Source organism: Balaenoptera ricei, chromosome 1, assembly GCF_028023285.1.
Source record: "Balaenoptera ricei isolate mBalRic1 chromosome 1, mBalRic1.hap2, whole genome shotgun sequence".
Classification (NCBI taxonomy): Eukaryota; Metazoa; Chordata; class Mammalia; order Artiodactyla; family Balaenopteridae; genus Balaenoptera; species Balaenoptera ricei.
Window position 1 is genome coordinate 161,735,774 of NC_082639.1, and position 17,209 is coordinate 161,752,982.

Genomic DNA, 17,209 nt, shown 5'->3' on the forward strand with positions numbered 1-17,209 from the left:
CCTTCTCTCTACCTGGAAATAACTGGCCTCCTGAATATGCCCCTGAAGCAGATAATATATGCTATCTTTTATTGCAAATATTTGTGCTTAATGTCTCTTCTTGTACATTCAGTTATAATCTCCTTGAAGGGATGGTTCCATGTTTTTTCCTAGTGATTATGACAAGTGAGAATTCAATAACTATTTATTAAGATGAGTTCTTTCAACAGAGAAATATTGAGGAAACATCAGATGATGTGTCCTCCAAGAGTTCCACATGGGGCCCTTGATACAAAAGGGAAAATGAGAGCCAGGCCCTCCTCTGGGCCATGGAGAGTCTCTGATCCAACTCTATTCCAAATGACCTTGGTCGCTGCTCTGTTGGCAACTGTTCTTGGTGAGTAATGGGAAGACAAGGTCAGATTGTCACTATACAACTGCGTTCATCAACACATCCTACATAAGAGATGACTAATAGATACCCATCTTTAACGTTGTAGAGTGTATTTGACCACCTGAAATTTAGAGAAATTTGCTATAACCCCCCTCCCCCCCCACAAAGGGTTTATTTATGGTCCCTTTTGATACTCCCTTTTAGAACTTTCTCTCCAGGAACTCTTCAAACAATCTAACCTCAAAGCAAATCGTGACTTGGAATAAACACATATTATCTGCCACCTGACCATGAAGAGCTTTCATTGCCTGTGTGGTTCTTCAGAAAGTAGTGGGATGGGTGTAATTGTGCTGGGGCTCCTGCCCCTTTATTTAATTATTCCCAGGGAAGTAGAATTAAGACTTTACGTTTTAAAGACTTAATGAATCTCTACCTTGTGATGTTTTTTGAAAAACATCTGATTTTCAAATAAGCAGTCTATTCAAAATCCAAAAGGTCCAAAAGGACATAAAGGAAATACCTCCTCCTTCCTGACTCCTGAGGCAACTAATCTTATATAATGCTATTATTAATAAAAGATATATTTTTGCTCAGGCAAGAAGATAGGATTATATGGCATGGTATAGATGCCAATGTTCTGAGTAGGTAGATTGGAGAATCTAATAGCATGATGAAATTCAGGTCTGTTCATCCATTTTCTGACAAATTATCACATATACAGGAGAGGATGGATGAATTTTTCTGCCTTTTTCCATTATTATTGTCATCGCCATCAAGTAACAAACATGGATTATGGATTGTTCACTGTGTTCATTGAACAGTGGGATAATAGGAGTCATGATGAAGGAGAAAAGCATGATCTTTGTTCTAAATGTCCTACTACTGAATAACTGAGATGCTGTGTCCCAAGCTATAACTTGATTCTCCTCGTCATTTTGGTATCCAGGCAATTGTGGTCCTCCACCTTATTTACCGTTTGCTTCTCCGATAAAGAAGTTGTATGACACAGACGTCAAAACTGGAACTACACTGAGATACACCTGCCATCTTGGCTATAGTAAAATCAGTTCAAGTTCAGTTACTTGTAATGATAGAGGCTCATGGGACTATAGTGCTTTTTGTGCTAGTAAGTATCAACATTTGTTTTCTCACCTGTACTTTTGTTTTATTTGGGAAAGTTATCTTAGGAACTTAATAAATTCTTTAATTCAAGTGAAAGTCTTTGATCAACGTAGTCTTCAAAATTAACATTACCTACAGTATATGGAGAAAGTCAGTTTGGAATATACACTGAGATATTTTTCTAACAGTAAAGATATAGAATCTATTTCCCTTTTTTCCTTCTGTTGCCCTGTGACAAAGGGCATATATTTTTGAGAACATACATTTGTGTGGATAACTGGTCCATATAACACATCCTTTATTATCACACTGATCTAATTGAGCAAGCAAATCTGAGCACATTTTTTTTCTTCTTTTTAAAATGTACTCAAAAAATGGTATGAATGTTTACACTCACTTTTCCTCAAAATAAAAAATTCAGTAAGTCAGGATCAAAAATAAGCATTGAAAAAATTTTCTGGCTTTATGTGGAAGCAGAAGTTAAAGCCAATCAGGTTTTTTCCCCCCTAGTTTTGTCAGTAATTGTAATCATTAGTCATTATTTTCATTTTCCTCCTAGAGAAACGATGCAGAAACCTAGAAGACTTACCCAATGGGAAAGTGGAAGTTAAGACAGATTTTCTTTTTGGTTCAACTATAGAATTCAGCTGCTCAGAGGGGTAAGTATAAGGCAATCCAGAAGCAATACTTTTCTTTTCAATTAGTTTTTATAAGTAGGTAAAGTATTCTCATGTTTCAAAAATAAAATGTTGTAAAAAGGTATACATCCAGAACTTTCACTTCCACTCCATCTCATTCCTCTCTGCCCTCTGACAGGAAGTGACGTTAGTTTCTGATTCTTCTTTTTGTGTTTACATATGTAAATACAAGTGAGTACACATATTTTTATTAATATTTTGTCTCCTTTATCAACACAGAAGACAGCAGACTGCCTATGTTAGTTTGAGCCTTGCTTTTATTTTGTTCACTTAACAATATTGCCATGGATTGAATGTTTGTATCCTCCCCAAATTTATATGTTGAACCCTAATCCCCAGTGTGATGGTATTTGGAGATAAGGTCTTTGGAAGTTAATTAAGTCATGGGAGTGGAGCCCACATCATGGGATTAGTGCCAGTATAAGAAGAAACACAGAGCTAGTTTCCTTTCTCTTTGTTTCCACCATGTGAGGACCCAGCAAGATGACTGCCATTTACAAACCAGGACAAGCGCTCTTATCAGAACCTGACCATGCTGGTACGTTGATCTCCAAGTTCCAGAACTGTGAGAAATAGATTTCTGTTGTTTAAGCAACCAGTCTATGATATTCTATCATAGCAGCTCAGACTGAGATAAATATGTACTGGAGATCTTTGATATTCATGTACTGTTTCCTCATTTTGTGTATGTATGTTTACAGCTATATAGTTTTCCAATGCATATATCATAGTTTATCATAGTTTATTTAATGGTTCCTACTGATAGACTTTTGTGAGTTTCCACTCTTGTGCTGTTACACACAATGCCCTGATGCCTAATTTTCTGTACATGTTATTTTACATGCATGCAGTTAGGTCTGTAGGATAAATTCCCAGAGGTAGGATGGCTGGATCACAGAGAAGATACTTTAAAATATTGATAAATATTGCCAAATTTCTCCTCATAGACTTTGTACAATTTTGTAATGGAAACAAATGTCTATTTCTCCACCACCTCTACAATTGAGTATTTTATCAAACTTTTGAATTTTTGCCTATTTAGATGGGAAAATAAAACTTCCCTGTAATTTTTAAAAACTTATTAACTTGAGGTGTGTAGATTGATATGCAGCTATAATAAATAGTAAAGAAAGATTCTATATACCATTTTTTTCCAGTTTGCCCCAATGGTAACATCTTGCATGACTGTAGTACAATATCACAATCAAGAAATCAACATTGATATAATCCATTCACCTTATTCAGATTTCATTTCTCTGTGTGTTTAATGCTATGCAGTTTTATCATGTGTGTAGATATGTGTGACCATTACCGTGGTCAAGATTCAGAACAGTTCCATTACGAGGATCCTTGTGTTATCCTTATATAGACAACTCCCTCCCTCCCCTTTCCCTAACCTCTGGCAACCACTAATCCATTCTCCATTTCTATAATTTTGTTATTTCGAAAATGCTATATAAATAGAATCACATAGCATGTCACCTTTTGAGGCTGACCCATCACTCAACATAATTCTCTTGAAATTCATCCAAGTTGTTATGCTTGGATACTTTGTTCCACTTTATTGCTGAGACAATATTCCATGGAATGAAATTTGTTTAGCCATTCACGTGTTGAAGTATACTTGGGTTGTTTCATTTTTGACCCTTAGGAATAAAGACGCTATAAACATTTACATACAGGTTTGTGTGTGTGTGTGTGTGTGTGTGTGTGTGAGCTTAAGTCTTCATTTTTATTTTTCTGGGATAAATGCCTAGGTAGGTCACATAGTAGTTACACGTTTAGTTTTTTAAGAAACTGCCTGTTTTCCAGAGAGGTTGAATCATCTTATGTTCCCATCAGCAATGTAAGACTGATCCATAACATCCACACCAGCATTTGGTGTTGCCATTTATTTTAGCCATTCTGATAGGTGTGTAGTAATATCTCATTGTGGTTTTCATTTGGATTTCTGTAATAGCCAATGATGTTGAACATCTTTTTATGTGCTTATTTGCCATTTGTATCCTCTTCAGTGATATACCTGTTCACATATATTGCCCATTTTCTAACTGGATTATTTGGCTTTTTACTGCTGATTTTCGAGAGGTTTTTTTTTTTTTTTTTTGCATATTCCAGATACTCGTCCTTTGTTGGATATGTGGCTTACAGGTGTTTTCCTCCAGTCTGTAGCCTGTTTTTTCTTTTCTTTCTTTTTTTTTTTAACATCTTTATTGGAGTATAATTGCTTTACAATGGTGTGTTAGTTTCTGCTTTATAACAAAGTGAATCAGTTATACATATACATATGTTCCATATCTCTTCCCTTTTGCGTCTCCCTCCCTCCCACCCTCCTTATCCTACCCCTCTAGGTGGTCACAAACCACCGAGCTGATCTCCCTGTGCTATGCGGCTGCTTCCCACTAGCTATCTATTTTACGTTTGGTAGTGTATATATGTCCATGCCACTCTCTCACTTTGTCACAGCTTACCCTTCCCCCTCCCCATATCCTCAAGTCCATTCTCTAGTAGGTCTGTGCCTTTATTCCCGTCTTGCCCCTAGGCTCTTCATGACCTTTTTTTTTTCTTTTTTCTTAGATTCCATATATATGTGTTAGCATACGGTATTTGTTTTTTTCTTTCTGACTTACTTCACTCTGTATGACAGTCTCTAGGTCCATCCACCTCACTACAAATAACTCAGTTTCGTTTCTTTTTATGGCTGAGTAATATTCCATTGTATATATGTGCCACATCTTCTTTATCCATTCATCTGTTGATGGACACTTAGGTTGCTTCCATGTCCTGGCTATTGTAAATAGAGCTGCAATGAACATTTTGGTACATGACTATTTTTGAATTATGGTTTTCTCAGGGTATATGCCCAGTAGTGGGATTGCTGGGTCCTATGGTAGTTCTATTTTTAGTTTTTTAAGGAACCTCCATACTGTTCTCCAGAGTGACTGTATCAATTTACATTCCCACCAACAGTGCAAGAGGGTTCCCTTTTCTCCACACCCTCTACAGCATTTATTGTTTGTAGATTTTTTGATGATGGCCATTCCGACCAGTGTGAGATGATATCTCACGGTAGTTTTGATTTGCATTTCTCTAATGATTAATGATGTTGAACATTCTTTCATGTGTTTGTTTGTAGCCTGTTTTTTCATCTTTTTCACAGAGTCTTTCACAGAGTTAAGGTTTTTAATTTTGATGAGGTACAACTTTTCAATTTTTCTTTTATGAATTATTGGGCATTAAGCTTAAGAATTCATCACTTAGTCTTTGGGACTGTGTGCTTGTGTGGGTCTGTTTCTGGGTTTTCATTTTGTTCCATTGTGTCTATTTTTCTGCCAATACTGTGCTGTCTTAATTACTAGAGATATATAGGAAGTCAGTGTTGGGTAGAGTGATTCCTTCCACTCCCTTTTTGCTTTTCAAAATTGTTTTAGGTATTCTAGGTCCTGTATATTTCCATATAAGTTTTAGAATAAATTTCTTTATGTCCACAAAACTTTGCTAGGATTTTGGTAAGATTTGCATTCTCTATAGAATTTGGCATCATTAAAATGTTTAGTCTCCCAATTCATGAACACAGTACTCCTTTCCATTTACTTAGGTCTTCTTTGATTTCTTTCATCAAAATTTTGTAATTTTCAGCATACACTTTATGTACATATTTATTACACTTATATCATTTTCTTTGGAGCAATTTTAAATGGCATTGACTTTTAAATTTTGATTACCACATGTCTGTTCTTAGTATGTAGTAATGTGATTGGTCCTGTGTGTTGATCATTGTCCTGCTGTCATACTGAACCCACTAAACTAGTTCTAAAAGGTTTTTTTTTGTTTGTTTTATTTCATTTCTGTAGGTTGCTTGTGATCTTCTACTAAAACACTAATGTCCTCTGCAAATGGAAGCAGTTTTTTCCCCATTTACAATGTGTATGCCTTTTATTTCTTTTTCTTTCCTTATTGTGCTAGCTAGAACTTCTAATTCTATGTTGAACAGTGGTGGTGACTGTGGACATCCATGCCTTATTCCCGATCTTTGAGGAAAGCTTCAGTCTTTCATCATTAACTATGTTAGCTATAGGCTTTTTGTAGATGTTCTTTATCAAGTTGAGAAGTGTTCCTCTATTCTTAGTCTACTGAGAAGTTTTATCATGAAAGGTTTTGGATTTTTTTTTTAACATTTTTATTGAAGTATAATTGCTTTACAACAGTGTGTTAGTTTCTGCTTTATAACAAAGCGAATCAGCTATACATGTACATATATCCCCATATCTCCTCTCTCTTGCGTCTGTCTCCCACCCTCCCTATCCCACCACTCGAGGGGGACACAAAGCACCGAGCTGATCTCCCTGTGCTATGCAGCTGCTTCCCACTAGCTATCTATTTTACATCTGGTAGTGTATATATGTCAATGCTACTCTCTCACTTCGTCCAGGCTTATACTTCCCACTCCCCGTGTCCTCAAGTCCATTCTCTATGTCTGCATCTTTATTCCTGTCCTGCCCCTAGGTTCTTCAGAACTTTTTTTTTTTTTTTTTAGTTTCCATATATATATATATTAGCATACAGTATTTGTTTCTCTCTTTCAGAGTTCCTTCACTCTGTATGACAGTCTCTAGGTCCATCCACCTCACTGCAAATAACTCAAATTCATTTTTTTTAATGGCTGAGTGATATTCCATTGTATATATGTACAACATCTTCTTTATCCATTCATCTGTTGATGGACACTTAGGTTGCTTCCATGTCCTGGCTATTGTAAATAGTGCTTCAATGAACATTGCAGTACATGACTCTTTTTGAACTATGGTTTTCTCAGGGTATATGCCCAGTAGTGGGATTGCTGGGTCCATGGTAGTTCTATTTTTGGTTTTTTAAGGAACCTCCATACTGTTCTCCATAGTGGCTGTATCAATTTACATTCCACCAACAGTGTAAGAGGGTTCCCTTTTCTCCACACCCTCTCCAGCATTTATTGTTTATAGATTTTTTGATGATGGCCCTTCTGACTGGTGGGAGGTGATATCTCATTGTAGTTTTGATTTGCATTTCTCTAATGATTAGTGATGTTGAGCATCCTTTCATGTGTTTGTTGGCAATCTGTATATCTTCTTTGGAGAAAAGTCTATGTAGGTCTTCTGCTCATTTTTGGATTAGGTTGTTTGTTTTTTTGATATAGAGCTGCATGAGCTGCTTGTATAGTTTGGAGATTAATCCTTTGTCAGTTGTTTCATTTGCAAATATTTTCTCCCATTCTGAGAGTCATCTTTTTGTCTTGTTTATGGTTTCCTTTGCTGTGCAAAAGCTTTTAAGTTTCATTAGGTCCCATTTGTTTATTTTTGGTTTTTTTTTTCCATTTCTCTAGGAGGTAGGTCAAAAAGGATCTTGCTGTGATTTATGTCGTAGAGTGTTCTGCCTATGTTTTCCTCTAAGAGTTTTATAGTGTCTGGCCTTATATTTAGGTCTTTAATCCATTTTGAGTTTATTTTTTGTATGGTGTTAGGGAGTGTTCTAATTTCATTCTTTTATATGTAGCTGTCCAGTTTTCCCAACACCACTTATTGAAGAGGTTGTCTTTTCTCCATTGTATATTCTTACCTCCTTTATCAAAAATAAGGTGACCATATGTGTGTGGGTTTATCTCTGGGCTTTCTATCCTGTTCCATTGATCTATATTTCTGTTTCTGTGCCAGCACCATACTGTCTTGAATACTGTATCTTTGTAGTATAGTCTGAAGTCTGGGAGCCTGATTCCTCCAGCTCCGTTTTTCTTTCTCAAGATTGCTTTGCTTATTCAGGGTCTATTGTGTTTCCATAAAAATTGTGAAATTTTTTGTTCTAGTTCTGTGCAAAATGCCAATGGTAGTTTGATAGGAATTGCACTGAATCTGTAGATTGCTTTGGGTAGTAGAGTCATTTTCACAGTGTTGATTCTACCAATCCAAGAACATGGTATATCTCTCCATCTGTTTGTATCACCTTTAATTTCTTTCATCAGTGTCTTATAGTTTTCTGCATACAGGTCTTTTGTATCCTTAGATAGGTTTATTACTAGGTATTTTATTCTTTTTGTTGCAATGATAAATGGGAGTGTTTCCTTAATTTCCCTTTCAGATTTTTCATCATTAGTGTAGAGGAATGCAAGAGATTTCTGTGCATTAATTTTGTATCCTGCTACTTCACCAGATTCATTAATTAGCTCTAGTAGTTTTCTGGTATCATCTTTAGGATTTTCTACATATAGTATCATGTCGTCTGCAAAGAGTTACAGCTTTACTTCTTGTTTTCTGATTTGGATTCCTTTTATTTCTTTTTCTTCTCTGATTGTTATGGCTAAAACCTCCAAAACTGTGTTGAATAATAATGGTGAGAGTGGACAACCTTGTCTTGTTCCTGATCTTAGTGGAAATGGTTTCAGCTTTTCACCATTGAGAACGATGCTGGCTGTGGATTTGTCATATATGGCCTTTATTATGTTGAGGTAAGTTCCCTCTATGTCTACTTTCTTGAGGATTTTATAATAAATGGGTGTTGAATTTTGTTGAAAGATTTTTCTGCATCTATTGAGATGATCCTATGGTTTTTCTCCTTCAATTTGTTAATATGGCTTATCACATTGATTGATTTGCATATATCGAAGAATCCTTGCATTCCTGGGATAAACCCCACTTGATCATGGTGTATGATCCTTTTAGTGTGCTGCTGGATTCTGTTTGCTAGTATTTTGTTGAGGATTTTTACATCTATGTTCATCAGTGATATTGGCCTATAGTTTTCTTTCTTTGTGACATCTTTGTCTGGTTTTGGTATCAGGGTGATGGTGGTCTCATAGAATGAGTTTGAGATTGTTCCCCCCTCTGCTACATTTTGGAAGAGTTTTAGAATGATAAGTGTTAGCTCTTCTCTAAATGTTTGATAGGATTCACCTGAGAAGCCATCTGGTCCTGGGCTTTTGTTTGTTGGAAGATTTTTAATCACAGTCTCAATTTCAGTGCTTGTGACTGATCTGTTTATGTTTTCTGTTTCTGCCTTGTTCAGTCTCAGAAGGTTGTGTTTTTCTCAGAATTTGCTAATTTCTTCCAGGTTGTCTATTTTATTGGCGTATAGTTTTTTGTAGTAATCTTACATGATCCTTTTTATTTCTGCATTGTCAGTTGTTACTTCTCCTTTTTCATTTCTAATTATATTGATTTGAGTCTTCTCCCTTTTTTTCTTGATGAGTCTGGCTAATGGTTTATCAGTTTTGTTTATCTTCTCAAAGAACCAGATTTCACTTTTATTGATCTTTGCTATTGTTTCCTTCATTTCTTTTGTGTTTTTCTTTTTTTTTTTCTATCACATCACAACCCCCACCCCCCACCGCTTTCCCCGCTTGGTGTCCGTATGTTTTTTCTCTACTTCTGTGTCTTAATTTCTGCTCTGCAAACTGGTTCATCTGTACCATTTTCTAGGTTCCACACGTATGCATTAATATATGATATTTGTTTTTCTCTTTCTGACTTACTTCACAATGTATGACAGTCTCTAGATGCATCCACATCTCTACAAATGACCCAATTTCATTCCTTTTTATGGCTGTGTAATATTCCTTTGTATATATGTACCACATCTTCTTTATCCATTTGTCTGTCAATGAGCATTTAGGTTGCTTCCATGACGTGGCTTTTGTAAATAATGCTGCAATGAACATTGAGGTGCTTGTATGCTTTTGAATTATGGTTTTCTCTGGGTATATGCCCAGTAGTAAGATTGCTGGGTTATATGGTAATTCTATTTTTAGTTCTTTAAGGAACCTCCATAATGTTCTCCATAGTGGCTGTATCAATTTACATTCCCACCAACTGTGCAAGAGGGGTCCCTTTTTTACACCCCCTCTCCAGCATCTGTTGTTTGTAGATTTTCTGATGATGCCGATTCTAACTGGTGTGAGGTGATACCTCATTGTAGTTTTTGATCTGCATTTCTCTAATTATTAGTGATGTTGAGCAGCTTTTCACATGCTTCTTGGCCATGTGTGTGTCTTCTTTAGAGAAATGTCTATTTAGGTCTTCTGCCCATTTTTGGATTGGGTTCTTTGTTTCTTTAATATTGAGCTGCATGAGCAGTTTATATATTTTGGAGATTAATCCTTTGTCCGATGATTCATTTGCAAATATTTTCTCCCATTCTGAGGATTGTCTTTTCATCTTGTTTATGTTTTCCTTTGTTGTGCAAAAGCTTTTAAAGTTCATTAGGTCCCATTTGTTTATTTTTGTTTTTATTTCCATTTCTCTAGGAGGTGGGTCAAAAAGGATCTTGCTGTGATTTATGTCATAGAATGTTCTGCCTCTGTTTTCCTCTAAGTGTTTTATAGTGGCTGCTCTTACATTTAGGTCTCTGAGTTTATTTTTGTGTATGGTGTTAAGGAGTGTTCTAATTTCATTCTTTTACATGTAACTGTCCAGTTTTCCCAGCACCACTTATTGAAGAGACTGTCTTTTCTCCACTGTATTGTATATCCTTGCCTGTTTTGTCATAGATTAGTTGACCATAGGTGCGTGGGTTTATCTCTGGGCTTTCTATCTTGTTCCATTGATCAATATTTCTGTTTTGTAGCAGTACTATATTGTCTTGATTACTGTAGCTTTGTAGTATAGTCTGAAGTCAGGAAGTCTGATTCCTCCAGCTCCATTTTTTTCCCTGAAGACTGCATTGGCTATTCAGGGTCTTTTCTGTCTCCATACAAATTTTAATATTTTTTGTTCTAGTTCTGTAAAAAATGCCATTGGTAATTTGATAGGGATTGCATTGAATCTGCAGATTGTTTTGGGTAATATATTCATTTTCACAATATTAATTCTTCCAACCCAAGAACATGGAATATCTCTCCATCTGTTGGTATCATCTTTAATATCTTTCATCAGTGTCTTATAGTTTTCTGCATACAGGTCTTTTGTCTCTCTAGGTAGTTTTATTCCTAGGTATTTTATTCTTTTTGTTGCAATGGTAAATGGGAGAGTTTCCCTAAGTTCTCCTTCAGATTTTTCATCATTAGTGTAGAAGAATGCAAGAGATTTCTGTGCATTAATTTTGTATCCTGCAACTTTACCACACTCATCGATTAGCTCTAGTAGTTTTCTGGTGGCATCTTTAGGATTCTCTATGTATAATATCATGTCATCTGCAAACAGTGACCGTTCTACTTCTTTTCCAATTTGTATTCCTTTTATTTCTTTTTCTTCTCTGATTGCCGTGGCTAGGACTTCCAAAACTATGTTGAATAATAGTGGTGAGAGTGGACATCCTTGTCTTGTTCCTGATCTTAGAGGAAATGCTTTCAGTTTTTCACCATTGAGAATGATGTTTGCTTTGGGTTTGTCATATATGGCCTTTATTATGTTGAAGTAGGTTCCCTCTATGCCCACTTTCTGGAGAGTTTTTATCATAAATCGTTGTTGAATTTTGTCAAAAGCTTTTTCTGCATCTATTGCGATGATCATGTGGTTTTTCTTTATCAGTTTGTTAACATGAGGTATCACATTGATTGATTTGCATATATTGAAGAATCCTTGCATCTCTGGGATAAATTCCACTTGATCGTGGTGTATGATCCTTTTAATGTGTTGTTGGATTCTGTTTGCTAGTATTTTGTTGAGGATTTTTGCATCTATATTCATCAGTGATATTGGTCTGTAATTTTCTTTTTTGTAGTATCTTTGTCTGGTTTTGGTATCAAGCTGATGGTGGCCTCATAGAATGAGTTTGGGAGTGTTCCTTCCTCTGCAATTTTTTGGAAGAATTTGAGAAGGATGGGTGTTAGCCCTTCTCTAAATGTTAGATAGAATTCACCTGTGATGCCATCTGGTCCTGGACTTTTGTTTGTTGGAAAATTTTTAATCACAGTTTCAATTTTAGTGCTTGTGATTGGTCTGTTCATATTTTCTGTTTCTTCCTGGTCAGTCTTGGAAGGTTATAACTTTCTAAGATTTTGTCCATTTCTTCCAGGTTGTCCATTTTACTGGCATAGATTTGCTTGTAGTAGTCTCTTAGCATGCTTTGTATTTCTGTGGTGTCTGTTGTAACTTCTCCTTTTTCATTTCTAATTTTACTGATTTGAGTCCTCTCCCTCTTTTTTTTGATAAGTCTGACTAATGGTTTATAAATTTTGTTTATCTTCTCAAAGAACCAGCTTTTAATTTTATTGATCTTTGCTATTGTTTTCTTTCTTTCTATTTCATTTGTTTCTGCTCTGATCTTGATGATTTCTTTACTTCTGCTAACTTTGGGTTTTGTTTGTTCTTTTTTCTCTAGTTCCTTTAGGTGTAACGTTAGATTGTTTATTTGAGATTTTTCTTGTTTCTTGTGGTAGGCTCGTATAGTTATAAGCTTCCCTCTTAGAACTGCTTTTGCTGCATCCCATAAGTTTTGGATCATCGTGGTTCATTGTCATTTGTCTCTAGGTGTTTTTTGATTTCCTCTTTGAGTTCTTCAATGATCTCTTGGTTATTTAGTAACGTATTGTTAAGTCTCCATATGTTTGTGTTTTTTACATTTTTTCCCCTGTAATTGATTTCTATTCTCATAGCCTTGTGGTCAGAAAAGATGCTTGATATGATTTCAGTTATGTTAAAATTACTGAGGCTTGATTTGTGATGCAACATGTGATCTATCCTGGAGAATGTTTCCTGACCCCTTGAGAAGAAAGTGTAATCTGCTATTTTGGGATGGAATGTCCCATAAATATCGATTAAGTCTATCTTATATTTTGTGTCAGATAAAGCTTGTGTGTCCGTATTAATTTTCTGTTTGGATGATATTTCCATTGGTGTAAGTGAGGTTTTAACCTCCCCCACTAGTATTGTGTCACTGTCGATTTTCTCTTTTATCGCTGTTAGCAGTTGCCTTATGTATTGAGGTGCTCCTATGTTGGGTGCATATATATTTATAATTGTTATATCTTCTTCTTGGATTGATCCCTTGATCATTACTTAGTGTCCTTCCTTGTCTCTTTTAACATTCTTTATTTTAAAGTCTATTTTATCTGATATGAGTATTGCTACTCCAACTTTCTTTGATTTCCATTTGCATAGATTATGTTTTTCCATCACCTCACTTTCAGTCTGTATGTGTCCCTAGGTCTGAAGTGGGTCTCTTGTAGACAGCATATATATGGGTCTTGCTTTTGTATCCATTCAGCAAAGCTGTGTTTTGGTTGGACAGGTTAACACAGGTTAATCCATTCACGTTTAAGGTAATTGTTGATATGTATGTTCCTATTACCATTTTCTTAATTGTTTTGGGTTTGTTTTTGTAGGTTCTTTTCTTCTCTTGTGTTTCCCACTTAGAGAAGTTCCTTTAGCATTTGTTGTAGAGGTGGTTTGGTGGTGCTGAATTCTCTTAGCTTTTGCTTGTCTGTAAAGCTTTTAATTTCTCTGTCGAATCTGAATGAGATCCTTGCTGTGTAGAGTAATCTTGGTTGTAGGTTCTTCCCTTTCATCACGTTAAATATATTGTGCCACTCCCTTCTGGCTTGTAGAGTTTCTGCTGAGAGATCAGCTGTTAACCTTATGGGAGTTCCCTTGTCTGTTACTTGTCGTTTTTCCCTTGCTGCTTTCAATAATTTTTCTTTGTCTTAATTTTTACCAATTTGATTACTATGTGTCTCGGCGTGTTTCTCCTTGGGTTTATCCTGTATGGGACTCTCTGCACTTCCTTGACTTGGTTGGCTATTTCCTTTCCCATGTTAGGGAAGTTTTCGACTCTAATCTTTTCAAATATTTTCTCAGGTCCTTTCTCTCTCTCTTCTCCTTCTGGGCCCCCTATAATGCGAATGTTGTTGTGTTTAATGTTGTCCCAGAGGTCTCTTAGGCTGTCTTCATGTCTTTTCATTCTTTCTTCTTTATTCTGTTCCACAGCAGTGAATTCCACCATTCTGTCTTCCAGGTCACTTATCTGTTCTTCTGCCTCAGTTATTCTGCTATTGATTCCTTCTAGTGTATTTTTCATTTCAGTTATTGTATTGTTCATCTCTGTTTGTTTGTTCATTAATTCTTCTAGATCTTTGTTAAACATGTCTTACATCTTCTCGATCTTTGCCTTGCCTCCATTCTTTTTCTGAGGTCCTGGATCATCTTCACTATCATTATTCTGAATTCTTTTTCTGGAAGATTGCCTATCTCCATTTCATTTAGTTATTTTTCTGGGGTTTTATCTTGTTCCTTCATCTTTTGGTTGGAGCATTTAATCCACTTACATTTAAGGTGATAATCGATATGTATGTTCCCATTACCATTTTCTTAATTATTTTGGGCTTGTTATCGTAGGTCTTTCCCTTCTCTTGTGTTTCCTGCCTAGAGAAGTTCCTTTAGCATTTGTTGTAAAGCTGGTTTGATGGTACTGGATTCTCTTAGCTTTTGCTTGTTTGTAAAGGTTTTAATTTTTCTGTCAAATCTGAATGAGATCCTTGCTGGGTAGAGTAATCCTGGTTGTAAGTTTTCCCTTTCATCACTTTAAATATGTCCTGCCACTCCCTTCTGGCTTGCAGAGTTTCTGATGAAAGATCAGTTGTTAACCTTATGGGGATTCCCTTCCTTGTCATTTGTTGTTTTTCTCTTGCTGCTTTTAATATTTTTTCTTTGTATTTAATTTTTTTATAGTTTGATTAATCTGTGTCTTGGCATGTTTCTCCTTCGATTTATCCTGTATGGGACTCTGCACTTCCTGGACTTGATTGACTATTTCCTTTCCCATATTAGGGAAATTTTCAACTATAATCTCTTCAAATATTTTCTCAGTCTCCTTATTTTCCTCTTCTTCTTCTGGATCCCCTATAATTCGAATGTTGGTGTGTTTAATGTTGTCCCAGAGGTCTCTGAGGCTGTTCTCAATTCTTTCAATTCTTTTTTCTTTATTCTGCTCTGTGGTAGTTATTTCCACTCTTTTATCTTCCAGGTCACTTATCCGTTCTTCTGTCTCAGTTATTCTGCTATTGATTCCTTCTAGAGAATTTTAAATTTCATTTATTGTGTTGTTCATCATTGTTTGTTTGCTTTTTAGTTCTTCTACGTCTTTCTTAAACGTTTCTTGTACTTTCTCCATTGTGTTTCCAAGATTTTGGATCATCTTTACTATCATTACTCTGAATTCTTTTTCAGGTAGACTGCCTATTTCCTCTTCCTTTATTGGTCTGGTGGGTTTTTACCTTGCTCCTTCATGTGTTGTGTGTTTCTCTGTCTTCTCATTTTGCTTACCTTACTGTGTTTGGGGTCTCCTTTTCGCAGGCTGCAGGCTCGTAATTCCTGTTGTTTTTGGTGTCTGCTCCCATTGGTAAGGTTGGTTCAGTGGGTTGTGTAGGTTTCCTGGTGGAGGGGACTGGTGCCTGTGTTCTGGTCGATGAGGCTGGATATTGTCTTTCTGGTGTGCAGAACCACGTCCCTTGGTGTGATTTGGGGTGTCTGTGACCTTATTATGATTTTAGGCAGCCTCTGTGCTAATGGGTGGGGTTGTGTTCCTGTCTTGCTAGTTGTTTGGCAGAGGGTGTCTAGTACTGTAGCTGGCTGGTCATTGAATGGAGCTGCGTCTTAGCTTTGAGATGGAGATCTCTGGGAGAGCTTTTGCTGTTTGATATTACCTGGGGCCAGGAGGTCTCTGGTGGACCAATGTCCTGAACTCGGCTCTCCCACCTCAGAGGCACAGGCCGGACACCTGGCCAGAGCACCAAGACCCTGTCATTCACACGGCTGAGAAGAAAAGGGAGAAAAAAGAAAGAAAAAGAAAATAAAGTTATTAAAATAAAAAATAATTATTAAAAATAAAAAAAGTAAAAAGAAAGAAGAGAGCAACCAAACCAAAAAACAAATCCATCAATGATAACATGCACTAAAAACTGTAAAAAAAAAAAAAAAAAAAGGACAGACAGAACCCTAGGACAAATGGTAAATCAGACAAAATCATACAAAGAAGTATACACATGCACACTCACAAAAAGAAAAAGGAAAAAAAATTGTATCTATATATTAAAAAAAAAGGAAGAGAGCAACCAAATCAATAAATAAATCTACCAATGATAATAAACTCTAAATACTAAACTAAGATAAACATAAAACCAAAACCAAATTAGATGCAGAAAGCAAACCCCAAGTCTACAGTTGCTTCCAAAGTCCACCGCCTCAATTTTGGGATGATTCGTTGTCTATTCAGGTATTCCAGAAGTGCAGGGTACATCAAGTTGATTGTGGAGATTTAATCCGTTGCTCCTGAGGCTGCTGGGAGAAATTTCCCTTTCTCTTCTTTTTTTGCACAGCTCCTGGGGTTCATCTTTGGATTTGGCCCCGCCTCTGCGTGTAGGTCACCTGAGGGCATCTGTTCTTTGCTCAGACAGGATGGGGTTAAAGTGGCAGCTGATTCGGGGGTTCTGACTCACTCAGGCCGTGGGGAGGATGGGGTATAGAATGCGGGGCGAGCCTGTGGCAGCAGAAACTGGTGTGACGTTGCAACAGCCTGAGGTGCACCGTGTTTTCTCCCAGGGAAGTTGTCTCTGGATCATGGGACCCTGGGAGTGGCAGGCTGCACAAGCTCCTGGAAGGGGAGGTGTGGATAGTGCCCTGTGCCTGCACACAGGCTTCTTGGTGGCTGCAGGAGCAGCCTTAGCATGTCATGCCCGCCCCTGGGGTCCTCGCTGATAGCCGCGGCTCTTGCCCATCGCTGGAGCTCATTTAGGCGGTGCTCTGCATACCCTCTCCTTGCACACCCAGAAACTATGTTCTCTTGCCTCTTAGGCAGTTCCAGACTTTTTCCCGGACTCCCCCACTGGCTAGCTGTGGCACGCTAGCCCCCTTCAGGCTGTGTTCACGCAGCCAACCCCAGTCCTCTCCCTGGGATCTGACCTCTGAAGCCAGAGCCTCAGCTCCCAGCCCCCACCCATCTCAGTGGGTAAGCAGACAAGCCTCTCAGGCTGGTGAGTGCTGGTCGGGAAAGATCCTCCATGCAGGAATCTCTCCGCTTTGCCCTCTGCATCCCGTTGCTGTGCTCTCCTTCATGG

The 17,209-nt window shown here is 37.1% G+C and overlaps 1 protein-coding gene across 1 annotated transcript in view; it reads left to right on the forward strand.

Moving 5' to 3' along the window:
• Positions 1-234: 234 nt before the first annotated feature.
• The window catches only part of LOC132353698 (zona pellucida sperm-binding protein 3 receptor-like), a 53,052-nt gene continuing 36,077 nt past the window's right edge, over positions 235-17,209 (forward strand). The window contains exons 1-3 of the mRNA XM_059905080.1: positions 235-376; positions 1,320-1,499; positions 2,055-2,154. Coding sequence (XP_059761063.1) covers positions 235-376; positions 1,320-1,499; positions 2,055-2,154 — 422 coding nt within the window. The remainder of the gene's footprint in view (positions 377-1,319; positions 1,500-2,054; positions 2,155-17,209) is intronic.